General features: G+C 43.7%; 1 protein-coding gene across 1 annotated transcript in view; it reads right to left on the bottom strand.

Annotated features, from left to right (window-relative positions):
- Window positions 1-222: 222 nt before the first annotated feature.
- LHFPL6 (LHFPL tetraspan subfamily member 6) overlaps window positions 223-23,344 on the bottom strand; it is a 266,102-nt gene continuing 242,980 nt past the window's right edge. Inside the window, exon 4 of the mRNA XM_070409137.1 lies at window positions 223-526. Coding sequence (XP_070265238.1) covers window positions 408-526 — 119 coding nt within the window. The 3' untranslated portion in view covers window positions 223-407. The remainder of the gene's footprint in view (window positions 527-23,344) is intronic.

Here is a 23,344-nt window from a genome sequence, read left to right as displayed (position 1 = left end):
AGGTTACCCGACTTCTCAACATAATACTGTTTCTACTAGCCCTTTTGATTATCTGAGTCCTTATCTTTAAAAAAAATCTAAAACCCTTGTGTGCATATATAGATTTGTTTTGCCTGCATATATGTTCTACATTAATAATACTCTATGGAATAGAAACAACTAATACCCCCTCAATATTTTTAGCCTTTGGTCCATTTTTTTCCCTATCATTCTAAGTGCTCATTTCTTTTGTAAATCTTGTACAACCCTTCCACAGTATATAATGTTTCTGATTCCATTGGATTTTATTTCATTAGCATTGTACTAATTAGAACCACTATTCCACCTTTTGAAAGTAGCTGGATTTTTTAGTACCTCCTAGCCCCTTCAGCCCATCTTCTCCTCTCTTTATTCTTGGTGGCTCCATCTTAGTATGGGTACTGCTTCTGCTTCTTGCCAGAGAAGCAAGCCAGCCATGTGCACAGAAGTATGGCAGCAGCAGCACCTGCTCCTGTGCAGTAGTAGGCCCAGCCGATTTCACACTTACCTAGAGACACAAGAAGGGAAGGGAAAAGAGGCACAGATCAGGATGATTTTGTAGGAGGTTCTGTATGTGTGTTCCTAATGTACAGAAGTGACATTGAAATACCCACTATAAATATGGTATACTCAAGCAAATGGAATGAAAATGCATGCTGAAAATTATCTCAAGACTGAAGAACGCAAGAATGGTTTCTTTGCATTTCAGGAAGATCTTAGGCCTATGCCTCCTGCCTCCAATGGCCACAGTCCTAATGAAGAAAAGGAAGAATGGCAATAATCAGGATAGAAAAGATGAAGCTATTAATCTAATTTAAATCAACCAAACTCATATGCATAATGAGGTACCTTAGGAAAAATTCAAAATAGATGAAATCCTTCTGAAAAGGACCACTCTATGGAGGAGACCCATTTGAAAGATAATGTTGAAGTGAATACTGCTATTTACATGTAATTGTTAAATTATGCATACAGTCTGAACTGGAGAAGAAAAATTCTCAGGTTCTTCTGAGGTTAACACTCACCTTTAAATTAAAGCACCATGTAAATGAGAACATAATAACAAGGTCCAAATGATCTCTAAGACTTGGCTTAGTCCTTGTACTAATAATAGCATCCACAATACTAAAAATACAAGTAGTAAAAGAAAATAGGAGCAATTATATTAATTTCAGAAAAAGCAGACTTCCAAGCAAGATGTTATCAGGAATAACGAAAAGTATTAACGATGATACAGGAGTCAATTCTCTCAAAAGACATAATAATCCATAAATGTGTATGCACCTAACAATAGAGCATCAAACTATGTGAGGCAAAAACTGACAGATTTCAAGGAGAAATGGATAAATTCATTATCATAGCTGGAGACTTCAATACCCCTCTGTTAAAAATGGATAGGTCCAGCAGGTAGAAAAAGCCTATAAGGATATAGCTGAACTCAACAACACCACTAATCAATTAAATATAATTTACATTGCCAGCCTACATCTAAGAACAACAAAATAGACATTCTTGTCAACAAAGATGAAATATTCACCAAGATTTTGGGCCATAAAAAAACTTAACACATTTAAAAGAATAGAAATCATACAATCTCTGCTTTTAGATCACAATGGAATTAAATTAGAAATAGATAACATAAAAATGACTAGAAAATTCCCAAAATTTGTGGAGATTAAACAACACACTTTTAAATAACACATGTGCCAAAAAAGAAATCTCAAAAGAAATTTAGAATATTTTGAACTAAGTGAAAATAACACAACTTGTCAAAATTTGTGGTTTCAGTAAAAACAGCACTGAGAGGAAAATCGAATGCAAATATTAGAAAAAAAGAAAGGTCTAATATTAATTATCTGTTTCCACTTTAGAAACATAGGTTTCTAAATAGGAATTAGAGTAGAAATCAATGACATTCTATGAGGCCAGCATTACCCTAACACCAAAACCAGACACAGATATTACAAGAAAAGAAAATTATAGTTAAACATCTCTCATGAACATAGATCCAAAAATCCTCAACAAAATATTAGCAAATTAAATCCAACAACATATAAAAAAGAATTATACACAGGGTAGGGTGGGGGTAAGGGGGAGAGATCAACCAAAGGACTTCCATGCATGCATATAAGCATAACCAATGGACACAGACACCAGGGGGGTGAGGGTATTAGTGGGGTCGGGGGGCAATGGGGGGTAAGGACACATATGTAATACCTTAATTAATAAAGAAAAAAAAAGAATTATACACCATGACCAAGTGATATTTATCCCAGGTATAAAGGCTAGTTCAACAATTGAAAATTAATTAATACAATCCATCACATCAACAGACTAAAAAAAAAATAATCACATGATCATGTCAATAGATGCAGAAAAGTATTTGACAAATCACTCATTCACTAATGACAAAAACTGCCAGTAAAACAGAGGGGAATTTTCTCAACTTGTTTAAAAATTCTATAAAAAATCCTATTGCTAATATTATAGTTACTGTGAGAAACTCAAAACTTTCTCACTAAGATCAGGTGCAAAGCAAGGATGTATTCTCTCACCTTTCCTTTTCAATATGAACTAGAATCCTGGTTAATGCAATAAGGCAGGAAAAGAAAACAAAAGCTATACAATTTAGGGAAAAAAATAAACATGTCTCTGTAGATAATATAATTGTCTATGTAGAAAATGTGAAAGAATCCACAAAATACTCTGGAACTAATAAACAATTATAGCAAGGTTGTAGGATACAAGGGTCATATATAAAAGTCAATTATTCCTTATATACCAGCAATGAACAAGTAGAATTTGAAATTGGAAACATAATACCTTTATTTTTATTTTTACTTTTTTTATTGATTAAGGTATTACATATGTGTCCTTATCCCTCTATTGCCCCCCACCCCCCTACTCATGTCCTCACCCCCCTGTTGTCTGTGTCCATTGGTTAGGCTTATATGCATGCATACAAGTCCTTTGGTTGATCTCTCCCCATTACCCCCACCCTCTCCTACCTTTCCTCTGAGGTTTGATGGTCTGATTGATGCTTCTCTGTCTCTCGATCTGTTTTTGTTCATCAGTTTATGTTGTTCATTATATTCCACTAGAGGCCCGGTGCACAAAAATTTGTGCACTCGGAGGGGAAGGGGGCGTCCCTCAGCCTGGCCTGTGCCCTCTCGCAGTCTGGGACCCCTCGGGAGATAATGACCTGCTGGCTTAGGCCTGCTCCTGGGTGGCAGAGGGCAGGCCCAATCCCTAGGTGCAGCCCCTGGTCGGGCTTAGAGCAGGGCTGATTGGGGAGTTGGGGCGCCGCCCCCTGTCACACTCAAGGCAGAGTCGATGGGGAGGTTGCAGGGCCACCCTCTTTCACGCACAGAGCAGGGCCCATCAGGGGGTTGGGGTGTTGCCCCCTGTCACTCACAGAGCAGGGCCAATCAGGGGGTTGGGGAGCTCCCCCGTGTCATGCACAGAGCAGGGCCCATCAGGGGGTTGAGGAGCTCCCCCCTGTCACTCACAGAGTAGGGCCGATAGGGGAGTTGGGGCACCGCCCCCTGTCACACACACAGCAGGGCGGATCAGGGGGTTGGGGCGCCGCCTTCTATCACCCACAGAGCAGGGCCGATCAGGGGGTTGGGGCGCCGCCACTGTCACACTCAGGGCAGGGCCGATGGGGAGGTTATGGCTCTACCCCATCACACACAGAGCAGGGCCCGTGTGTGGGAGGGGGGGTTGGGGTGCCGCCCTCTATCGCCCATAGTGCAGGGCTGATCAGGGGGTTGGGGCGCCACCACTCTCACATTCAGGGCAGGGCCAATGGGGAGGTTATGGCTCTACCCTGTCACACACAGAGCAGGGCCTGTGGGTGGGAGGTTGGGGTGCCGCACCCTGTCACACAGAGCCGCAGGGCGATCAGGGGGTTTGGGCGCTGCCCCATCACGCTGATCCGGTGCCAGGAGGCCTCGCGGCTCCGCTGATCCCGGTGCTGGGAGGCATATTACCCTTTTACTATATAGGATAGAGGCCTGGGGGCCAGCTGGTTTGCCCTGAAGGGTGCCCTGGATCAGGGTGGGGGTCCCCACTGGGGTGCCTGGCCAGCCTGGATGAGGGGATGATGGCTGTTTGCAGCTGGTCACACACCCTTCAGGGTGCGGGTCCCCACTGGGGTGCCTGGCCAGTCTGGGTGAGGGGCTGAGGGCTGCTTTCAGGCTGGCGGTTTTGACTGAAGCTCCCAAACACTCCTTTTTTTCTTTCTTTTTTTTTCTATTCTGGGCCAGCTTTAGCTCTGGCTCTAGCTCTGAGGCTTCCGCTGCTGGTTTGTTTGCCGTTCTGTAATCGAAACAATGTATAACTTCAGCTCTGAGATCGCAGCCGGCTATATTTTTTACAAAGTTTCAAACTGCCAGCTCAGAGGCCTGCAAGGCAGGCGGGGAACGTTGGAGTCTGCAGTCACTGGAGCAAGCAAGCCTCATGTTCGCTTCCAGCTGCCTGGCTGCCGGCCGCCATCTTGGCTGACAGTTAATTTGCATAAGGATATGCTGATTAGCCAATGGGAAGGGTAGCGGTCGTACGCTAATTACCATGTTTCCCTTTTATTAGTGTAGATAAATGAGTGAGATCATGTGATATTTATCTTTCTCTGACTGGCTTAGCATAATGCTCTCCAGTTCCATCCATGCTGTTGCAAATGGTAAGAATTCCATTATGTAGCCCTGACTGGTTTGGCTCAGTGGATAGAGCGTCGGCCTGCGGACTGAAGGGTCCCAGGTTCGATTCCGGTCAAGGGCATGTACCTTGGTTGCGGGCACATCCCCAGTAGGGAGTGTGCAGGAGGCAGCTGAATCGATGTTTCTCTCATCGATGTTTCTAACTCTCTACCCCTCTCCCTTCCTCTCTGTAAAAAACCAATAAAAAAAAATATAAAGAATTCCATTATGTAGATGTACCAGTTTTTTAATCCACTCATCTGCTGATGGGCACTTAGGCTGTTTCCAAATCTTAGCTATGGTGAATTGTGCTGATATGAACATAGGGGTGCATATATCCTTTCTGATTGATGTTTCTAGTTTCTTGGGATATATTCCTAGAAGTGGGATCACTGGGTCAAATGGGAGTTCCATTTATAGTTTTTTGAGGAAACTCCATACTGTTCTCAACAGTGGCTGCATCAGTCTGCATTCCCACCAGCAGTACATGAGGGTTCCTTTTTCTCTGCATCCTCGCCAGTACTTGTCCTTTGTTGATTTGTTGATGATAGCCATTCTGACAGGTGTGAGTTGGTACCTCATTGTCGTTTTGATTTGCATCTCTTGGATGATTAGTGACTTTAAGCATGTTTTCATATGTCTCTTGGCCTTCCTTATGTCTTTCGAAAAGTATCTATTTAGGTCCATTGCCCAGTTTTTGATTGGGTTGTTTATCCTCCTTTTGTTAAGTTGTATGAGTTCCCTGCAATTGTTGGAGATTAAATCCTTATCGGTGATAACATTGGCACATATGTTCTCCCATGCAGTGGGCTTTCTTGTTTTGATGATGGTTTCTTTTGCTGTGCAAAATCTTTTTATTTTGATGTAGTCCCATTTGTTTATTTTCTCTTTAGTTTCCAATGCCCTAGGAGCGGTATCGGTGAAGAAATTGTTTTGGCATATGTCTGAGATTTTGCTGCCTTTGGATTCCTCTAGTATTTTTATGGGAAACTTATGTTTAAGTCCTTTATCCATTTTGAGTTTATTTTTGTGTATGGTGTAAGGGGGTGGTCTAGTTTCATTTTTTTTTTGCATGTATCTAATTTTCCCAACACCATGTATTTATTTATTTATTAATGTACATGGTTGTACATGTCTTTTTATTTAGGGTTTGGGCTTTTTGGATAAATACCCAGAAGTGGAATTGCTGGGACTTTGTCTCTTGTTATAGCCTTTGTTTCAAAGTCCGTTTTGTCCAGCATGAGTATTGCTACCAGTTTTTTGTTTTTACTTTCATACCTTTTCCCATCCCTGTACTTTTAGTCTGTGTGTGTCTTTTGATCCGAAGTGAGTCTGATAGACAGAATATGTAAGGAGATTGTTTTATTATCCATTCAGCCACAGCTTGTCTTCTGATGGGAGCACTTACTCCATTTGCATTTAATTAAAAACCACTGGATCCTCGGACCCGGTCCACCCTGCACATTGGGGAGCTGCCTGGCCCCACCCTCCTCACAGAAGTCCGGGGCTTGTCACTTCTCCCTGATTAAGCAGGCCAAGTATGGATTCGAGGAAAGCATTAGCCATCCCCAAGGAGACGCACCACGGGGGATCTGGGATCTGGAGGCCAAAGGGAGGCTGTCCTGGCCAGGATGCAGCAGAGGGCCCGGTGTAGACTGGGATGGGGTCGGGGGGCAACAGTCTTGACCTGGACCCTCCATGCCCAGCCCTGCTAACCATACACCTCCTCCGAGACCCAGTGTGGATGGGGTGGGAGGCACCCTGGGAAAGCGGCCTCGGAGGGCAGTAGCAATCCCCCAGTGAGACAACTAAAATGTCTCCAGACCTTCCCAGCGTCCCGGGGCGGGGGGGGGGGGGTGGGGTGGGGGGGTGGGGGGGGTGGGTGGGGCGGCGCAGAAACCCCCAGAGCGAGAGCCGATGGGCAAGGCAGGGGCCCAGACCTGCAGTGAGGATGAGCTGAGCTGAGCAAAGCCACGGCACAGCTTATCTTGCATTCTCTCCAACTGGGTTTGTGGGAACAGGTGTCAAGCACGGGGATTCGGCAGGTCTACAGCACAGGCAGCAAATGGCAGTGGGGCGGGGGAGGCGGAGTGGTACAGTGCCAGCCTGGAGGGCTCGGAAGTGCGCTGTGTCCCAAGGCCAGTCCACCTTCCCCGGGCCCAGGGGAGGGGCTGCCAGGCTGTGGCTGAGGGTTGTCGGGACCAGCGGCGAGATGAGGAATCGGCACGGAGCCTGGAGAGCATGCTCGTGGCATCGGGAGCCCCAGGTCCAGGTCCACACGTGCTGGGAGAAGGCTGAGGTGGCCTCCCCTGCCGCCGCCTCCGAGGAGGACACCAGCTTCTCTTCGCGGCTGCCCCGTCACCTCCGGGGCCCCCAGGGCCTGGGACGGAGGGGGGGCACCACATCCAGTGCTTTGCTCCAAATGCCAGTTAGTGGCCCTTCTGTCACTCTCTCAGGATGACACGTGTCTTCTGTTGCTTCCATGTGAAAAGTCTGGTGGGCCCTTGTCGCCCTCACGTAAAAGCCACACGAGGGCTTTTTGCCACAAGGACACACCAAGGATTTCTTGTGACTAGTGTGGGACTCGGCTTCACCACGGAGCCGGGTCCTCACTTCTTCTCCGAGTCTGGGTCTGGGGCCCATCCGTGCCGAAGGGCCATGGGCGGAACCTCAGGCCCCATCTTCGGGGTTGTGCACACCTGGGTTACCTGGCAGCCTCCTTCGCAGAACGTCCTGGAAACATCAAACTGCAAGATTCATTCCAGGCCACAACGTGGACACTGCCCGGGGAGGGCCAGGACGCTGCCCCCTCCCATCACCTGGGGGGCCCGTGGGCTCCGAGGAGCCGGTGTTTGAGTTGGGGTCTCCATCACCCCCTGCAGGTTCTCAGGGGCAGCGGGGCGAGAGGCCGTGGCAACAGTGCAGGGAGCTGCCCAGACCACACGTTGAGGAAATTACTGTGTGTTCTGAAGGCTGCCAACGGCTGGAGAGCCCTCTTCATGCCGCCGCGCCCCCCTCTCAGGACTGGCGGTCACACGTCCGTGTCCACTGACCGCGCGTGTCCTCAATCCCTCCGGAGCCGCGGGGCCCAGGCACGTGGGCGCCTGCAGCAACCTTCTTCGCGTGGATTCGGTTGCTCTTTTACAGGAGGGAAGCTTAGCTTTTCACCCAAACACCCGAGGTTGTTTCTCTCCAGTGAGGGTCCCAGAGGAAAGCGAATCCCCGGGGTCTCCGTGTTGACCGTTCCCTGCACGCGGGACGCGCACGTGTACACAGACATTCACACACCCCCACCCCCCCCACCAGCAAACACCCTCCGCACCTCACCCAGCAGGGCCGCCAGGGAGAGCGGACGCCTTCCCTCTATTGTCCACACGGGGCCTGTCCTCCTGTCACTCTCAGACCCCTTGCCCCACAGCGTTCATTGGGGACACGGAGAAGGGCTGGAGGCGGGAAAGAGCAGTCCCGGGGTCCCTTTCTGCTGTTTGGCAGGGAAGCTGGGGCGCCCGCTCACGTGGGGTTAAGTGCAGTCTTTCCAGGGGAAGGGACCCCAGGCCAGAGACACTTCGTGTCCATAAAGCTCCTTGTTAAGGGCGCAGGCTGAGCTCCCCTTTGCCACCGGCCTGCAGGTGGCAAGCAGCCTTCTGACGTCCCTCTGGGTGGCATCTCTCGGAAGCCTTGTCCACGTCCTGGGTGGTGAGTTCTTGTCAAACGTGGTCGGTGAATCCCGGCTCTGGCCTCGCAGCCTGGGCACCTGCGAAGCCCCAGCCGGGACACCGGCTCCTGCACCACCAGCCTGCAGCCACCGCCACGACCACGGTCAGCAACAACGCGATGGCGGTCACAAAGGTCCTGGATCTCCCCGCCTCCGAGTCGCCTGGGATCTCTGTGTTGCTGCCTGTGGTTCCCGGGATTGGTTCGCTCCCTTTCTGGCTGCTGACAGGTTCTGGTGCAGCATTACATTCTCAATGCAGCAGCCAACGTTCAGGTGGGGGGTGCGCCGGATCCTGAGGCCACTGACCATGTGCTACAAGCCCTGCGCGATCAGGGAGACACCTTGCTGTTCTGCAGGGCCTCGTCCAGCAGGCTCCCAACACCATTTACTGAAGAGACTGTCTTGACCCCATTGTATGTTCTTGCCTCCTTTGTCAAATATTAATTGAGCATAGTGGTTTGGGTCGATTTCTGGGTTCTCTATTCTATTCCATTGATCTATATGTCTGTTCTTGTGCCAGTACCAGGCTGTTTTGAGAACAGGAAACACAATACCTTTATATTCGTACCCCAAAAGTAAAATAATTAGATGTAAACCTAACAAAATATATACAAAATCAAAGAACTAAATAAATGGTGAGGTAGTTCATGTTTATAGAAAGGAAGAACCAATATTGTCAACATGTTAGTTCCTCCTAATTTGACCTATAGATTCGATGCAATCTCAATCAAAATCCCAGCAAGCTTTTTGTGGATATTGACAAAATGTTTCTAATGTTTATGAGAGGCAAAAGACCCAGAAAGCCAACACAATATTAAGTAAGAAAAACAAAGTTAGTCAACTGACACTACCTGATTTCAAGACTTACCTTAAATCTCCAGTAATTGGTGAAGAATAGACAACTTGCTCAATGATGAGCAACCAAGATATGGAACCCCATAAATACAGTCAACTGATCTTTGACAAAAGAGCAAAGGAAATACAATGGAGTAAAGATAGTCTCTTCATCAAATGATGCTCGAAAAACCTGACATCCAGGTGCAATAAATAAATAAGTAAATAAATAAGTAAGTAAGTAAGTAAATAAATAAATAAATAAAATTAAAAAAGGAAAGAAAAAAAGAAACGAAACTAGACACAGGCCTTACATTCTTTACAAAAGTAACTCAAAATAAATCATAGATCTAAATGTAACACACAAAACTCCTAGAAAAATAACTTAAGTGAAAACCTAGATGACTCTAAATAGAACACCAAAGGTAAAAGGCATTAAGGAACTAATTGATAAGCTGGACTTCATTAAAATTTAAAAACTGAAAAACAGTATCAAGAGAATGAGAATACAAGCCACAGACTGGGAGAAAATATTTGCAAAAGACACAGCTAATAAAGGACTGTTATTCAAAATAGACAAAAAAAACTTTTAAAACCCAACAATCAAATAAACAAACAAGCTCATTAAAAATGAGCTAAAGGTCTTAACAAATACTTTACCAAAGAAGACATACAAATAACAAATAAGCATATGAAATTATGCTCCACATCAGATACCATCAGAGAAATTCAATGAGATACCACTACCCAACTATTAGAATGGCCAAAATATGGAATATTGACACCACCAAATGCTGGCAAAGATGTGGAACATCTCATACATTGGTGGTAAGAATGTAAAATATTACAGTCACAGTGGAAACAGTTTGCGAGTTTCCTAAAGAACTAAACATATTCTCACCATACAATCCAGCAATCATACTCCTTGGTATTTACCCAAAGGAGCTGAAAACTTATGTCCACACAAAAATCTGCACATGGATTTTAATATAAGCTTTATCCATAATTTTCAAAACTTTGAAGCAACCAAGATGCCCTCAGAGCTAGGACTCAAACCTGTACAACTTGTAAGAATTAAAAGTAACTGACTCAAAATATCCTGAGATAATTAAATGGGTTTCTGTATTCATTAATTATTTTTATTGTTATAGCATCCGCGTTATTCTTTTTGAGTGCACAGTATGGAAGGCTTCTATACTTCTCATGGAACATTGTCTTTTCTTCACCAATTTTAATCAGTCTTTTAGTCTTATGATCTGATCAGAAAATACTCCAACAACAACTGTTTTCCTCTCTTTTCTTTTGTTCTTGTTTGCAAATTACATTAGACATGAACACATGCACCAACATACTTTTCATATTCATTGAACATATAATTAAAAGCCATGTCTCTTTTTTACAAGTCAGGTAGTTTTATCTTGTTCATTAATAACTTCTCTATTAAAATATACAAAGACAGGTGTAGCATGCAATTTGACTTCCTATCTTTATTGATGTTTACTAGAGGGGTAGGTAGCATGTGACCTATTTATAGATTAGAAGGCTAGGTGAGGCAAAGTAAAGTGAGTCATTGGCTTGTCATCGTAAGTAAAGAGTGGCAAAATTTGATTAAGGGCTTCCACATCTCAAAAGTAACTAGGGCATTACCTATGTACACAGACAATAAGCTGTTATTCAATTCTCAACCTACATGCCATCCTTGATTTCTCCTTTCCCATATCCAATGATAATAATAATTTTAAAATAGCAATTTATTGATTGATTTACTTACTGATTGTGTACAAGCTTATGTATAGGTGCTGACTACCCAAAGCAGAATTTGCCTCAGTAGATCTCCCTTTGGTATGCCACTTGTGAATCTAATTGGATCCTGCTCTGATGTCTGAAGTTGGCCACAAGGTGTGTTGTTTCTGGGCCTCTTGGGTGGTACTCTTGTGAAGGCTAATGTAAGACACTGTCTGTGATTGCTCCTCAGCAACCTGTTTAGAGCTACAAACAACCCACAATTTGTGGCTGTCTCTGCTGGGTCTGGGTGCATGTGGGGAGGACCAGAACTGGGCCCAGGGGCAGGTCAGCAAAATCCCAAGTAACCCCTAGATCTACCTCTGCCTGACTCTGCCCACTGGCTATCACTGAAAGAGCCTCAGCTGCATTCCTTAGTATGGTGTCAGCTCCATGGAGTGGAGCATGGAGGGATTCCAGATAGTGGGGTATTGCTTTCCCCCATAGTAGGGAGTGCTCTACCCAAGAAATATGGCATCTGCGGTATGGGAGAATCATTTAGCACAGTGATCTTGGTGGCTGTCCCTTCAGCTCTCTCCCCAGAGACACAAAATCCCAGACTCTCCTCATACAACTCTAGTCTGCTGGAGCCCAGGGTGAGTGGCTGAGAATGAAATTTTGTGTGTTGGCCCTATAACAGGATGCTGGTGTCTGTAGTAGACTCCTGTATCCCTCTGCCAGATAGAAATCCTGCTGTTTTCACAGTCAGATGTTATGTGGCTCCTCTTTTAGGCTCTGGTGCTCTAGGCTGGGGAGCCCAGTTTGGGGCTTAGTCCCCATGCTTCTCAAGGGGAACCCCCTGCAGGTCAGACATCCCTCCAAAACCTCAGCTGCCACCCATGGGAGCAGGGCCAGCCCTTTTCACATTTCTGCACTTCTTACCAGTCTCAATGTGGCTTTTTCTGTAAACCCTTGGTTATAAGACTTCTCTTCAGCTAGTGTTCAGTTGCTTATTCAGGATGATTGTTCTATAATTTAGCTGTAGTTCCAGTTTGGTCCTAGAAGGAGATGAATTTAACTTCCACTTTCTACGCCACCATCTTGGATCTTCCCAAGACTATGAATTTTTTTTTTTAATATTTCTTTATTGATTCAGAGAGGAAGGGAGAAGGAGAGAGAGATAGAAACATCAATGATGAGAGAGAATCATTGATCAGCTGCCTCCTACTGGGGATCGAGCCAGCAACCCATGCATGTGCCCTTGGCCGGAATCGAACCTGGGACCCCTCAGTCCGCAGGCTGATGCTCTACCCACTGAGCCAAGCCAGCTAGGGCAAGACTATGAATTTTTAAATTACAGATTGAACACTGTACCTTGAATTTCTTCACAGGAAAAATAGAGTTTTTTTTTCTTTCTGAGCATGAGTCATTGTTAAAACCTGGCTGCTCAAGAATAAGAAAGTAGCATTGCATTTTACAGTAACATGAGAAAAAAGTCTTTTTGAGTATATGAGGATATTAGAAAAACACAGACTTTAAGTTTATATGTCTTAAACAGCATAGTAGTACATGAATAGTAATGGAACTAATTTAAACCAGGAGTTATGGTGCCATTCTTCCATTGCCTCTGTCTTTCCAGTCATGGCAATAAATGCTTGTTATTATAATACAAATAGAATGCCTTTTACCAGAGGTCAAGTTTTGTCTGTAATCTTTTCAGTTAGAGAAGTAAATCTGTTAAAACGTTCTCTTTTGCTCCCTATAATGCTCCACCAAACAAGACTCTGAGTTGCTTGATTGGAAAATTGCTGCTTTCAACAATGGGGAATATTATTCTTGACAGATTAAATATATCAATATTTTATATGTCAATAAAGGGACAGAAAGCAACAAATCACATCACATGCCAAGTCAATGGGGGAAAAAAATGTCATGGTGGCATTCCAGGGCAGTCCCAGAAAAAGGATGGGGTAGGAGAGGTGTGGCTGATTTTTTAGGGTAGCTCAAGTTGGTTTTTAGTGGAGCTTTTATTAGTAATAGAGACAGAGAAAAGGGTACAAAGAACACTATCTTATACAAATAACAATGGAATTTCAGTGATCAGTTCATCTTTTGGGGACATTGTAGTTTAACATCTGCCTTTTCATTGATTTGTTTAGTGTTTCAGAGTCTACTATGTATCACTGTATCTGCAGGCTTCATTTTTATGCTAGTATAATGCCTTAATCACAGCAGAAAATAGATAGACATTTGTGATACTAGTGCTTAGAATAAAGATCTGAAATTAATAATCATACAATAGCTGTCATGTATAGAATGTGTGCTGGGTGCTATAAAGTTTAGAAGTGGCATCTCATTTAGTTATTTTTGCTATGATGCTTTCAGGAATTTAGAGAAGCAAATCTGTTTGTACTTCCCCAACATTATTCCTATTTTGAAGATGAAGAAATTAATATACATGAAGAATAAGTAACTTTCCCAGTATCACAAATAAATAGTGAAACTTGAACTTGAACTTGGCTCAAACTGATTCCAGAACTTTTTCTTGTGCTCAGATTATATATTAAAAATATCTATATAAAATGTATCTTTCCCATGTTATATAGTAATTTTTAAAAAATATGCTTTATTGGTTTTAGAGAGAAAGGAAGGCAGAAGGAGAGAGAGATAGAAACATCAATTGGCTGCCTCTTGCATACCCCCTACTGGGGATCGAGCCCACAACCCAGGCATGTGCCCTGACAGGAATCAAACTAGTCACCTCTTGGTGCATGGGACAACACTCAATCCACTGAGCCACACCATCAGATCAAAAACTCTTTTTTACCACTTTGAATTTATCAGTCTTCTTAGAAGATTCCAGGGACCTGTGTCCACCTTGCATGGTTCTGGTTATTAAAAGGGTACATCTTGCAGACTTGGCGCTCCCAATTCTTGAGCCAATGGAACCAAACTGGCACTGTCTTGGCAAACCTATCCCTTCTAGTGCTGTAGAAGACTGAAGAAACCCAAGCGACGCTTAGAGAAATGGAATTACACAGCTTTATTATGCTGTCAGTCTCAGCAGAGTCGCCTCCAAAATCTGAGCAAACCAATATGGTGGAAGCCCCTCTTTTATCCCCTTTTGGTGTTTTTGTCCCCCAAATATGGATTATACTTCCGGAGCTTTCGTGGGCTTTGCAAAAAGCCCCGTGGGTTGGGATGGGGGTCTTGAGATCATATCTAAGGGCCTGGCCTGGTGTCAGCACTGAACCCCTCTCTGGGGGCTGTGTCATGGTTTATGGCCTCTGTGAAATGTGAGCATTTAGGTAACAGGTCTTGCAAGACCAGTTTGAGGAGAAAGGGGCAATGCTTAATTATAGGTTATCAAGAATGTACATTAGGTTACTGGCACAAATTCAGATTGCTAGCATCCCCCCCGCCCAAAAGTCTTATTTTCCCCATCATTAGAGGATGTAGGAAGTGGGGCCCAATAAACTTGCTTGATGAATTCAGATAACTGATTTTTTTCTGGGTAAGAAACCAGCCATGGACACATACTCCCCACCCTCACCCCCCAAACTGGGTGTTTTTGACCATCCCTGACACAGTTTGAGCACAACTGATGAAGGACTCCAGGTCATGGGCACACCCGGCTCCTGTGTTGGACTGCTGTCTGCCTGTAAACCCTCAGTGTTTTGACAGGAGACACCACACCATCCTCACTCCTACCTAGAGACCTTGCCACAGCACCGCAACACAACCTTAACAGCACAGTGTTGCTCTGGTAAGCACAGCACGAAACACAGCAACTCAGATTGTCCTGCCCTCTGACTAAAGCTGTCGAACACAAACCCCCTTGGCTCTGGGCCTTCCTGTGCTTTCCATTTGTACCTGAGCCCCACAGTTCCCAGCTTAGTTCTTTCCTCACTAGGTCACTGCTGAGTGCCCAGCCTTGTGGCCATAAGTGCCTGCGTCCAGATATAATAAGTTGACTGTCTTCATTTATCAAGGCAGAATATCTTTCATCTTTGATATTTAATTTTTTTAAACAAGTTAAGATATAAATGCAAAGTTCGTATAGAGAAGAAGCAGGCATATTATATTTCACCTTTTTTTTTTTTTTTGCTGTATAAATAATGAAGGCAGGAAGGTGAAAGGGTCAATGGAGAAAAAAACTTCTGTACTTTAAATGCCATGAACAAAAGTTCAATAGGTGTCTCTCTCCTTTTGAATAAATTCCTTCCTGCCTCTTCATATTCAGACCATCTTGTTTGCATATGCATTAAAACCAAGGACAAAAATAATCTGTCATGGGACTGATTCTATTTTGTTCTTTTGTGACGTTACTGAACAAAGGTATCTCTAGTAAAAAAGAAACAGGTTTTAAACCTTTGACCTAAAACATACAAAAGCTTTAATTCAAACTTTTAATGGAACAAGTTAAAATGATCCCTCGTGGGTCTGAAAAGAGATGACAAGAACACCAAACTTGGTTGGTGGCCAAAAAATGCAGAAGTAAATTGTCTGAGGAAAGAAAGCTTGTGAGGTGTGGCTCTTTCTCAAGCTCCCCTGAGTGTTCCTGTTGTTTATTACTGGAAGTAGAAACTCACATTGCTTCTCTGAGTCATTCTGTAGACAATTTCAAGATGTACTCTATGTACCCACTAGGATGTGTTCTAGGGTGTGCTGTCCACAAGCAGAACTCAGTAGTGGGTCCCCATTAGTACCTCCCAGGAGTAGACAGAGCAGACTTATGAGTAATGGTAGGAACCGTCCCCCCCCCCCCCCCCCCGCCCCCCGCCACCACCAAAGACTGAGCACTGAGTCTGTGTACAGGAGCACAGTGGATGGAAGTCCAGCATCTCTCCTCAAGAACTGCAGCTCTTGATTCTAATGTACTAGGCTGACAATATCTTCCTACCTCTCCTGCCCCTTCACTCCCAGGTTTAGGGGCTGAACTCTCCTGGCAGTTGAATACCTTTCACCCAAAACACATAGCATGCCTCATGTAGGTCGCTCCAGCTTGAAGCATTGGAACTTTGCCACTTCAAAAAAAGAGGAGGCAAAAAAATTTTAAAAGAGCCCCTACCTTCTTTGTTTGCTTTATTTCTCCACAGAGATAACCAGAATGTAAAGAGTCAGAACATAAAATGCAGACATGTCCATTGTTAAGGACTAATGCATTCAAGCTGTGGCATTACTTGGTGACGGGCGGAGGGGGAAGTGGGGGGTGGGGGCCAGTTCCTACCATTACACACAACCAAATATGTCAGAGAGAGCAGGGATTTACTCTCTGGAAAAGATGTGTTGGCAAAGAGCTCATAACAGCACTATGTCTAAGGAGATATATTACAGTGAATTTTGATAGGAAAGTTTATATCATCCTTATAAATTTTATTCAGTACAGCTCCAATCATTCTGTAGCTGGAGCAGGAGTGAGGTGAGAGATATACAGAGGAGTACATTAGGGGCAATGACTGGCTGTTCGAGGACCATATTCTAATATCAGAACATGTTACGTGGGTTACATATTTTAGGGAAAAATCTTGAATTGTAGATTCTTTCAATTATATTCAACTAGAGGCCTGTTGCACAAAAAGATTCGTGCAATACACCTTCCCTCCCCCTGGCTGCCGGCACCGGTTTTCCTCCGGCACCAGGGACCCAGGCCTTCGCTCCGGCCGGAGCCGCCTTCAGTCTTCGCTGCTCTGTCGGGAACCGCCTTCCAGCCCCCGCTGCTCTGGCCGGAGCAGCCTTCAGTCTTCACTCCACCACTTTGCGCCTATGTATGCAAATTAACTGCCATCTTTGTCGGTGGTTAATTTGCATATCTCACTGATTAGCCAATGGGAGGCGTAGTGAAGGTACGGTCAATTACCCTGTTTGTCTATTATTAGATTAGATGGTATAAATTTCTCTGCTGGATTTCCCCCAAAAATCTTGCTAAAGAGTTGTAATTTTAATTTTCTCTGTTTGTCTCTCTTGCCCCCATAGCTCCACCTCTAAGATAAGGAGCTGAGGAAAAAGAGAAGAATTTACCCAAGTGCTATTACTGTGCCTCAAGGAAAGGGTGCTAGCCATCATCAACTTGAGGATGTACCAGAAAGTACTGATCTGAGGTCATACTTTCCTCAGCTGCTCAACTTCATGAAAGGGAAGGACAGTAAGAACAGTAGCTGGACTTGATATGAGGTTCAGTCATACCGAGCCCAAACTATATATCAGAGAAAAAGACAAAAGACAGCTCTGTTTGTTATTATTACTATTACTATAATTATTAATACTTTCTGGATTCTTAATAATTTCTCATATTAGAGTGTAGGTATGGGTAGCTAGCATTCTTTTTAGTTTTGAACATCTGGAGATTTTAAATACTACTTTGTGTTTGTTATTTTATACAAATGGAAAACCATAAAGCTGAAATAAAGTCCAGAACAAGCAATACCCAGTAAAAGAAAAAGAAGTAAATTCCATTTCTTTCATGCACAATTTGTTATATAAAGTATATAAAAAAGGTATAGATTAGAAAGAAGTATTGTATCAATGACAATTTCCTAATTTTGGTAATTGTGCTGCTATATAAAATAATGTTATTTTAAGGTATTATTCACTTAACTACCTAAGGTTGGAGGGACATTCTGTCTGAGAGAGGGAACAGAGCAGAAGGCAGGGGGAGAATGACAAAGTAAATATGATGAAATTTAACATTAAGGGGATCTGGGGAAGAGTATATGGGAATTCTTTGTTTTTGCAATTTTTCTATAAACATGAAATTATTTCAAAATCAAATGTAAACAAATATGAATTAAAAGTTAGCTATACACACACACACACACATATGCATGCATATACATACATGTGTAAAATCAGTGGGCAACTCCTATACTTGTAAGTATGAAGAACAAGCACTCAATAAATATGTTGGTCATATGACATGCAAAATGAGAAACCTGCACATGACAATTTGCATTGTGTAGTATTCATTCAGCTCTTACATGACATTTGCACATGTTGCTCTGCTGAGTTCAGCACACAGCGGGATAAATGAGGAGGTCCCTGTTTGGGCCACAGCCCATTCCCACCAACCACAGCCAACCACAAAAAAACGGAGCAAACAGCCTGCAGATAATAAAGACGATATTTAGGCATTAATGATAAAATAACAGAAAGTGGTAAGTGAGGAGGGTATGTGTGCAGGACAAGTGTGGCCACATGGACAGGGAATGGAGCATAGACTTCATCTCCTCCAGGCGCCTCCCACAGAAGACCAGAGCAGTGCACAGGCACAGAGGGCACATTTTCCTCCACAGAACTTCTCGGGCCTCCCAAAGACTGAGTGGTTATGTACTTCATGGGAAACAACATGTCCCACTAAAGCAGTGGTTCTCAACCTTCCTAATGCCACGACCCTTTAATACAGTTCCTCATGTTGTGGTAACCCCCAACCATAAAATTATTTTTGTTGCTACTTCATAACTGTAATTTTGCTACTGTTATGAATCGCAATGTAAATATCTGATATGCAGGATGTATTTTCATTGTTACAAATGGAACATAATTAAAGCATAGTGATTAATCACAAAAACAATATGTAATTATATATGTGTTTTCCGATGGTCTTAGGTGACCTCTGTGAAAGGGTTATTCGACCCCCAAAGGGGTCGTGACCCACAGGTTGAGAACCGCTGCACTAAAGGAAGGGGTTTTTCTTCAGTGGTCGGCAAACTCATTAGTCAACAGAGCCAAATATCAACAGTACAACGATTGAAATTTCTTTTGAGAGCCAAATTTTTTAAACTTAAACTCTATAGGTAGGTACATTGTTATTAACTTAATTAGGGTACTCCTAAGGCTTAGGAAGAGCCACACTCAAGGGGCCGAAGAGCCGCATGTGGCTCGTGAGCCGCAGTTTGCCAACTTCGTATCTAGCTGATATGTAGAAAGGTGCTCCCTAAGAGAAAGACCACAGAATTTTTATGTGCAATTAAAGCTGTCCCAGGCAGCTTCAGCTATGAGTGCATGTGGCAAGACATGAAGGCAAGAGGATTCAGGGGATTACACCTGAACAGGACAGGATTTTTCACTTCACCACTGGCCAGGCTGGGCTTCCTCTGCCTGTGGGAATTTCCCAGTTCGTTTGGTGTCACATTCCAGAGTGTTCCTTTGGGTGTCCCTGGGCTTACCCAGTTTGGTTCTTGGTTAACGTATAGCTGCTGCCGGGCTTTCCTCTGTCATCTCCTTGCAGTGGCTGTCTGCGTGAGGGAACACAGCCTTCTGCTGGACCTTTTAAGTGACTTTCGGTGACTTGGCCTTAAGTGTCAAAAGTTTGGAACAGGTCCAGTAAAAAGCCATTGCTGCTCTAACAACTTTATATTTGGCTAAAACTCAATGCCTATTCAACACTTTAGTACTACCCCATCTCCCCAAAAGCAATATCAGCATGGGATCATAAGTTTACTTTAAGCAATGACCAGAATGCCTCAAATGTTAGAGGTCTCTTCCAGAACCCAGTGGCAGACACTAACTGCTGCTTTTTGCAAGCACTTCCCAGGCAAGTCCCACTCTGGTGCACAGCTGTGTTACATATCACAGAAGCTGACAGCAGCTTCTTCTGTTGGTATTGGCAGAAACAGAGACTTCTGTGTGGACATCAGGAAAACTGGGTCACTAAGCTTATGAAGCACCCACTATCACCTAGGTTGAAAAAGCTCAAAAAAACAAATTCTATTTTTCCCCCATTCTTGCCCACTGATCTCCCCATAACTTGCAAATCAGTTTTCTCAAAGGCAGTTAGATTTGAGAGAAGAGAAAACATTAGTCAGGAGTCACAGAGCTAAAGGTAACAAGTATAAAGAGATGTAGATGGTCACTGTTCGGACTAGAGGAGAAGAGATATCTCATTGGATTGGAAATATGAAAGAACAGACTTTCATCTTTTCCAATATAAAGAGGTTCTGAGTTTCCAGAGTTCATGGTACTGTTCTTGAGAACCCAAGAGCATAATTTCAAGAACAGGAAACATGATGGCTTCTCATTCAAGTTAAATAACAAAATGAAAGCAATAATTACTCAAATTCACTTGGCAAATTGGCAAAACAAATTAATTGAAACACTACTTTTGAGCATAAGGATATAATTAGAAAAATCTTTGGTAGATAAAAATATCTTTGAGGCATGAACTAAATCAATTAGACAATGTGATTATTAAGACGTTATGTGTCAATTCAAACTTGCAGTCATGAAATGTGAAAGGAAGAGTAAGGTTTTACCAGCAAATATTCTCTTAAAATGGTCCTGCCTAAATAATATGAATAACAGTAGCAAACATCTTTTGAGCTTCTGTTATGTGAAGACTAGAGGCCCAGTGCATGAAATTTGTGAGCGGGGTGGGGGTTTCCTCAGCCCAGCCTGCACCCTCTCCAATCAGGGACCCCTCGTGGGATGTCCGGGGATCAGGCCTAAACCAGCAGTTAGACATCCCTCTCACAATCCTGGACCACTGGCTCCTAACTGCTCACCTGCCTGCCTGCCTGATTGGCCCTAATTCCCCCCCCCCCCCCCCCCCGCCAGCCTGATCACCCCTAATTGCCTCTGCCTGTTGGCCTGATCACCCCCAACTGCCCCCCCTGCTGGCCTGGTTGCCCCAACTGCCCCTACCCCCGTCGGCCTGGTTGCCCCCAACTTCCCCTCCTGCTGGCCTGGTTGCCCCACGCAGCCAGCTGGTCGTTACTGTTACTGTGACGGCATCCTGGACAATTTGCATATTACTCTATTATTAGTATCGATGCTGTGTTACACTATGTATTATTCTCATCACTTGTACTATTTCATTCTCTTAAAAAGTAATAAATAAAATCACCATTGGTAACTCTTAAACAGCATAAACCATCACTGACCATAACCTGGAATTTATGATGGAAGGAATATAGGGCGCTGACATCCAACAAAAGACACTCTGAGAAGCATCCTCCTCTTAGCCTCATCTTCTACTTACAAATACCCCAGCTTGTCAGTATAATATGGTTCTATACAACTCTGAACACATCCAAGCTGATCATAATAAGAATTCAATTAGCACATGGTATTCCCTGGCAGCAGCTATTCATTCAAGAGTGGACACATGACAAAGTTGGCCCAACTAGACTGAGAGAATTTTAGTCCATTACTGGGGAGAAGCTCTCCTTCTCCTATTTGACATGAACAAGATGCTTAGTGCCCCATGTGCCAAATGCAGCCATTTTATGACCAAAGGGAGAGCTGGCATCAGGATGAAGCCAACATGAAGACAGACAACATATTTGAGCCCCTGGATTGGTCAAGTCTGCACCTCACTGTAGCTCTGGCCTTCCTGTAATAAGATATCTTAAATGTCTTCTTTGTTTGTTTAAGCCAGTTGGAGCCAGATTTTTTTAACCTAACACTAGAACATCATAATTTATATTTAAAAAATGAATATTTGTTAAACTAAATTCTAGCAAAGTATAGAAATTTAAATTTCTATATAAATTAGGACTATTTTTCAAAGTATATGCACTGACCACTTGTACCTGAATCACCTGGGATATCCTATATAATAAAGAGGTAATATGAAAATTAACCCTCACATCCTCACAAGATGGCTGCCTACGACCAGACCAGCAGGGATGTTAGTGAGAGGTGAACAAATGACTGAACAAGCAGGCTGTGTGGGGTGACCAGGCCAACAGGGGGGTTAGTGAGGGACAAACAAACAACTGAACAAGCAGGCTGCGTGAGGCAACCAGGTCGACAGGGGGGTTAGTGAGGGATGAACAAGGAGGCTGCGTGGGGCGACCAGGCTGGCAGGGGGCACAGTTAGGGGCGATCAGAACAGAAGAGGGGGCAGTTAGGGACTACCAGGCAGGCAGGCAGGTGAGCAATTAGGAGCCAGCGGTCCAGGATTGTGAGAGGGATGTCCGACTGCCGGTTTAGGCCTGATCCCCAGGATCAAGCCTAAACTGGCAGTCGGACATCCCCCGAGGGGTCCCAGATTGGAGAGGGTGCAGGCTGGGCTGAGGGGACCCCCTGCTCCGTGCACAAAGTTTGTGCACCAGGCGTCTAGTTTGTTTATATCACAAATGAGAAAATCATAACTTCTGGGGTACAGAAAATAAAAATCCAGAGTCTCAACAAATCTACCTTTGATTCTAATGTTAAAGGTTGAGAGCTACTGTAAAGGCAAGCTATATATTTTCAGTTGGGAATTTAGAAATTCATGATGCAGCCTGTTTGGACTCTTGTTTCTCTGTTGTAAAGATGTGTGTACTCAAACCTGCTCCTTGGTTCTTCCTACCTAAGTGTGATCCAAAGTAAACAGAGTAGCAATCTTTAATTTGTAAAAGCGAGTATTTCTGAAAAATTGTGTCAAAGCTTTACACTGAATAAAATATTAAAATTCTTGAGAAATACTCAATAGCCTTATAAAATTGTTTTCAAGGTAGGTAAAAAATATTCTCCTAAAATCACCTTTCTAAAGAAAGGAGGTATTTAAAAAATTAGGTTCTATTAGATTCTTATCATATTACATTACAACCACAAATGTGAACTCTTTATGAAGACCCTTCCTTGCCTAACTACTATTTAAATTTCTGGATTCAGTTTAAGTGTTCTTTCCCTAGGAGGCCCCACCTACTCTCTCTAAACTAAAGTATTACTTTTACCATGGCTGATACATGGAATTAAAACTGGTTGAAACAAGGATGCAGTCCCTAAAGTAGATCTGCAGTGTCACTCAGCCTCCTTCCTGGCTCTTCTTCCTGATCTCTGCAACCTATCCCTTGAGCCACCCTGAAAAATGCCCACACTCACTGTTTACCTTCCTAAGCCCTCTACAGCCTTAAGGGCTCAGCTAAAAATAATATACTTCCTTAAGAAGCTCCCAGGTGAGGCCAGGCCCCCTTGAATGGTGATAGAACCAAATAAAATACCAGTCAGGCTGCTTTTAGCTACAAATAAGAGAAAGCATGCCTAAAACTTTACCCAATAAGGTAATGAATTACCTTGTTATCAACTATGTTGGAAATTCCTAGGAAAGGCCTGCTTCAGGGATGACTATCCATCGGCTGAATTCTCTGCCCACCAGGTTGCTCTTCCTACCACTCCAGCTGGTCAGAGATTACAACCAGAGGGAGGGAGAACATAGCTTCTGGAACCTCTCCCTTAGGCATGTGATCTCTTCTTCCTCAGAAGTCTCTGGAAACATTTCCTCTAGTCTCACTGACCCAAATGGGCTTAAGGCTTTCCATCGCATGCTAGTGTTAAGAGGTAGGATAACTAAAATTAATTTACAGTGCTTGCAACCTTATATTACAACACTACACAACAAGAAAATTGTAGTATTTAGTAGCATACTCTAGGA

This window comes from Myotis yumanensis, unplaced genomic scaffold (genome assembly GCF_028538775.1).
Source record: "Myotis yumanensis isolate MYYU_CA2020_CCGP unplaced genomic scaffold, mMyoYum1.0.hap1 SCAF_3, whole genome shotgun sequence".
NCBI classification, from domain to species: domain Eukaryota; kingdom Metazoa; phylum Chordata; class Mammalia; order Chiroptera; family Vespertilionidae; genus Myotis; species Myotis yumanensis.
Note: the sequence above shows the minus strand (reverse complement) of the source record. Positions and strands in the feature narration are given on the sequence as shown.